General features: G+C 49.1%; 1 protein-coding gene across 2 annotated transcripts in view; it reads left to right on the forward strand.

Moving 5' to 3' along the window:
* Positions 1 to 4,789, forward strand: part of lamc2 (laminin, gamma 2) — a 16,753-nt gene extending 11,964 nt beyond the window's left edge. For both annotated transcript variants that reach the window (XM_014027439.1, XM_014027440.1), the window contains exons 19-20: positions 2,735 to 2,993; positions 3,131 to 4,789. In XM_014027439.1, the coding sequence (XP_013882893.1) occupies positions 2,735 to 2,993; positions 3,131 to 3,384 (513 nt within the window). In that variant the 3' untranslated portion in view covers positions 3,385 to 4,789. The remainder of the gene's footprint in view (positions 1 to 2,734; positions 2,994 to 3,130) is intronic.
* The last annotated feature ends 424 nt before the right edge of the window (positions 4,790 to 5,213 follow it).

Below are 5,213 nucleotides of genomic sequence, written 5' to 3' on the forward strand. Positions count from 1 at the left end.
CATTTCAGCTGCTTGTATCTGTGATCTCCTTCTTTCAGTCACTACCCAAAGCTCGTGACCATAGATGAGGGTAGGAGCATAGGCCGGCAATGTGGACCAAGCTCTGGCACCGGTCCTACAGGGACCTGACAGCCCGTATCAACGGGCTTGGTACTCCATACTCCCATAGTACCCCCCACAGGAGTCCCCGAGGGACACAGTCGAACGCCTTCTCCAAGTCCACAAAACACATGTCGACTGGTTTAACTCCCATGAACCCTCCAGGACCCTGCTGAGGGTGTAGAGCTGGTCCATTGTTCCACGACTAGGACCAAAACCACACTGCTCTTCCTGAATCTGAGATTCGACTATCCGACGGACCCTCCTTTCCAGAACCCCTGAATAGACCTTACCAGGGAGGCTTAGAAGTGTGATCCCCCTATAGTTGGAACACACTCTGCGGTCCCCCTTCTTAAATAGGGGGACCACCACCCCGGTCTGCTAATTCAGGGGAACTGCCCCCAATGTCCACGTGATATTGTAGAGTCGCGTCAACCAACACAACCCCATAGCATCCGGAGCCTTAAGGAACTCCGGGAGAATCTCATCCACCCCCGGCGCCCTGCCACCAAGGAGCTTTTTAACCACCTCAGTGGCCTCGGCACCAGAGATTGGAGCGTCCGACCCAGGGTCCTGAGGCTCAGTAGGATTGAGGAGGTCTTCATAGTATTCCGTCCACTGACCCACAATGTCTTGAGTTGAGGTTGGCAGCGCACCATCCCCACCATAGTGTTGGTGGCAAACCACTTTTCCCCCTGAGACATGCCAGATGGTGGTCCAGAATTGCCCCAAAGCTGTACGGAAGTCTTTTTCCATGGCCTCTCCGAACTCCTCCCACACCCGAGTTTTTGCCTCAGCGACCACCTGAGCCGCAATCCGCTTGAACTGCCGATACCTATCAGCTGCTTCCAGAGTCCCACAGGCCAAAAACACCTGATAGGACTCCTTCTTCAGCCTGACAGCATCCTTCACCGCCGGTGTCCACCAGTGGGTTCGAGAGGGTTGTCACCATGACAGGCACCGACAACCTTACAGCCACAGCTCAGGAAAGCCGTCTCGACAATGGAGGTAGGGAACACGGCCCACTCAGACTCAATGTCCCCCACCTCTCCTGGAACGTGTTCAAAGTTCTCCAGGAGGTTTGAGTTGAAGCTCCGTCTGATGGGGACTCTGACAGACGTTCCCAGCAGACCCTCACTATACGTTTGGGTCTGCCAGGTCTGACCGGCATCCTCCCCCACCAACGGAGCCAACTCACCACCAGGTAGTGGTCAGTTGACAGCTCTGCCCCTCTCTTCACCCGAGTGTCCAAAACATGCAGCCGCAGATCAGATGAAACGACAACAAAGTCGATCATCAAACTGCAGCCTAGGGTGTCCTGGTGCCAAGAGCACACATGGACACCCTTTTGCTTGAACAAGGTGTGTGTTATGGACAATCCTTGACAAGCACAGAAGTCCAATAACAAAACACCGCTCAGGTTCAGATCGGGGGGGGGGGCCCTCCCAACTACGCCTCTCCAGGTCTCACTGTCATTACCCATGTAAGTCCCCCAGCAGAAGAGGGAGTCCCTGTTAGGAGCGCTCTCCAGCACCCCCTCCAAGGACTCCAGAAAGGATGGGTAATCTGAACTGCTGTTAGGCTCATAGGCACAAACAACAGTCAGGACCCGTGCCCCCACACGTAGGCAGAGGGAGGCTACCCTCTCGTTCACCGAGGTGAACCCCAACGTACAGGCACCAAGATGGATGGCAATAAGTAAGCCCACTCCTGCTCAGTGCCTCTCAGCATGGGCAACTCCAGAGTGGAAGAGAGTCCAACCCCTCTGGAGGAGACTGGTTCCAGAGCCAGAGCGGTGCATCGAGGTGAGTCCAACTTTATCTAGTCAGAACCTCTCAGCCTCACACACCAGCTCAAGCTCCTTCCCCACCAGAGAGGTGACATTCCACATCTCTAGAGCCAGCTTTTGTAGCCGAGGATCAGACCGCCAAGGTCTTCGCCTTCGACCACTGCCCAACACACATTGCACCTGACCCTTACGGCCCCTCCCACAGGTTGTTAGCCCATGGGAAGGAGGACCCACATCTCCTCTTAGGGCTGTGCCCGACCGGGCTCCATGGATAAAAGGTGCTCGCTAACGTGCCCCACCTCCAGGCCTGGCTCCAGAGTGGGGCCCCGGTGACCCGCGTCTGGGCGAGGGAACACTGAATCCGTTGTTGTGACTCATTGTAGGGGTCTTTGGGCTGCACTTTGTCTGATCCCTCACCTAGGATCTGATTGCCTTGGGTGACCCTACTGGGGGCATGAAGCCCCCGATAACATATCTCCTAGGATCATTGGGACACTCAAACCTCTCCACCACCATAAGGTGGCAGCCCAGGGAGAGCTTAACTTAGCTTAACTTAGCTTAGCTTAGCACAAAGACAGGAGGGAAGCTGTCCCTTCCTTTAATAATGAGCTTGTGTGAAACTAAAACTGATCAAACTTTAGGACAGTTTTATCAGCGGTCTTGTGGAACTGAAAAATGTCTCGATGATATTTTATGCAGATTGTTTATAAAACTTTCTGATAAACCTCTGAACATTCAGATATAAATCTAAATCCTGACCAGGCTGAGCAGCGAGCCCTGAATCTGAACTGGACTCAGAACCGAATCCTTCCTGTTTCACACCTGCAGTCTTCCTGTCTTCCTCAGGGGCTGCTGGTCTCGTTGCCACCTCATGCTGGTTTAGTGGACCAAGCCACCACACTTAACAAAGGGGCTCAGGACCTGAAGACCAGGACTGTGGGGACGGCTGGAGATCTGGGGTTCAGGCTGGAACAGGCCCAGCAGCTGGAGAAGGACGCTGCGCAGACGGCGGCCGGAGCGGCAGCAGCTTCTGACAGAGCCACGAGGACCAGAGACGCCGTTAGACAAACTCTACAGGACATCAACAAGCTGCTGGCCAACACTGGTACGTCTCATTTCTGTCCTCAGGTCCAAATCAGAAGTTTGATCAGAACAACTTTAGACTTGTTTCAATAATTAGAGAAACAAAAGCAGGAAAAGAGCTAGAATCTGAACCCTGACCTCTGAACCCTAAACCCTCAGATCAGACCGAGGTCCTGGACCAGCAGAAGCTCAAGCAGCTGGAGGACTCTCTGGACAAAGCTCAGAAGGAGGTGGACAAAAACCTGAGGCCTCGTCTCCGGGACATGGAGGACCAGGAGGCGGCTCAGCGCCGTCAGCTGACCCGGATCAACCTGGACATCGACACGATCCTGGCAGACATCGCAAACCTAGAGGACATCCTGAGGACCGTCCCCAATGGCTGCTTCAACAGTCCACCTATTGAGGAGGCGTAAGGAGTGGGACCTGCAGACACCCTAACCCTGCAGAGACTCTTTAGACCTGCAGAGACACCCTAAACCTACTGAGACTCTTCAGACCTGCTGAGACGCTTTAGACCTGCTGAGACTGTAGACCTGCTGGGAGTCTTTAGACCTACTCAGATTCTTTAGACCTGCTGGGTCTCTGTAGACCTGCTGAGACTCTGTAGACCTGCTGGGTCTCTGTAGACCTGCTGGGTCTCTGTAGACCTACTGGGTCTCTGTAAGAACTGGACCTCAGATTGGTTGTTCTGTTATGTAAAAGTATTTATGCTGGTTTTTGTTGGTTCGGGTCTCTGGGACTGGACAAGTCTAAGAGTTAAAACCAGAATCTGGACTTGGTTTCTGGTCCATCTTTTCTGAGCTCAGTGTTGAAGCTCAGTGATAACCTGCTGTTACTACGGAAACTTCACAAAAATCAGTTTCTTGTCTTTATTGTTGGTTTTGTTAAAATGTTTGAAGTGAAAAACAGAAATTTTGTGTTCTTTTGTCTGAAATTTGAAATAAAAATATTTTGTATTTTTCTTCACTTTAATCATATTTTAATGTTTAAAAGCTGAAATCTTCAGGTGTTTGAGAAACTAAAACAGGAGGAAATAATTCAAAGTTTGTTGCAGTTATCGCTGCCTCCACAGTGAGGCGCTGCGCTCCTGAAGAGTCCAACAGCCACTTTCTGACACGTTTATGTTAAAAACAGTTATCTCCTGTTTATAATCTGTTAATAATCAGATTATAATCTCTGAGCTGACAGTATCTGATGGTATAGGGGTGCAGCAGTGCTCAGTAACGTCTCTCCAGGTTTCAGATCAACGGGCGGAGCAGACATTCAGCTGCTTTCTTAGAAGAAATAAGTTGATTTTGGCAGCAGGGTGTAAATGTGACAGAAAGAAAAACAGCAGTTTTCATGTGGAAACAAAGATTTATGTTGATAAATCCTCACAAATAAAATCACATCGAGAAGCTTACAACCAGACCGTGCAACAAACAAATCAGATACATCCTTCAGCTACATGTTCAATAAATAAATAAATAAATAAATAAATAAATAAATAAATAAATAAATCTTTTACAACAAGCAGGTGATGGAGACAGATCTCCACTGAAGCTGATTTATTTCTATTTATAGATTATATTTAATCAACACGTTCACAACAGAGAAGTTCATGCCAGAACCAAACCTGCAGAAAACAGCATGCAGCCCAAGAAACAGGAGGAAAACAAAGTGCTTCATCATCATCATCATCATCATCATCATCATCATCATCATCATCATCATCATCATCGAGTCCCTGAAGTCTTTAAAGCTGTCTGAAACGCCATGACAACTCTGCAGCTTAAAACATCTAAAACCTGTCAGCTCTGCAACAAACAAACACACAAACATACAAACAAACACACAAACAAACATACAAACAAACAAACAAACAAACAAACAAACCCTCTGAGACTCAGTCAGGAACACCTTCAGCTTCAGAGCATCGAGTTCGGAAGAAAGAATTTATCTGTCGACCTGTCAATCAAACTGATTACAGATTTACCCAGAATTCATTTGTTTTGTTTTTATTCTCAACTAGCTTCAGACCAGCTTACCTGAGCTAAAGGCTAATGTCTGAGCTAACCCAGCTAAAGGCTAACATCTGAGCTAATCCAGCTAAAGGTTAACATCTGAGCTAACCCTGCTAAAGACTAACATCAGAGCTAACCCTGCTAAAGGCTAACATCTGAGCTAACCCAGTTAAAGGCTAACATGAGAGCTAACCCAGCTAAAGGCTAACATGAGAGCTAACCCAGCTAAAGGCTAACAT

This window comes from Austrofundulus limnaeus, unplaced genomic scaffold (assembly GCF_001266775.1).
Source record: "Austrofundulus limnaeus strain Quisiro unplaced genomic scaffold, Austrofundulus_limnaeus-1.0 Scaffold649, whole genome shotgun sequence".
Lineage (NCBI taxonomy): Eukaryota > Metazoa > Chordata > Actinopteri > Cyprinodontiformes > Rivulidae > Austrofundulus > Austrofundulus limnaeus.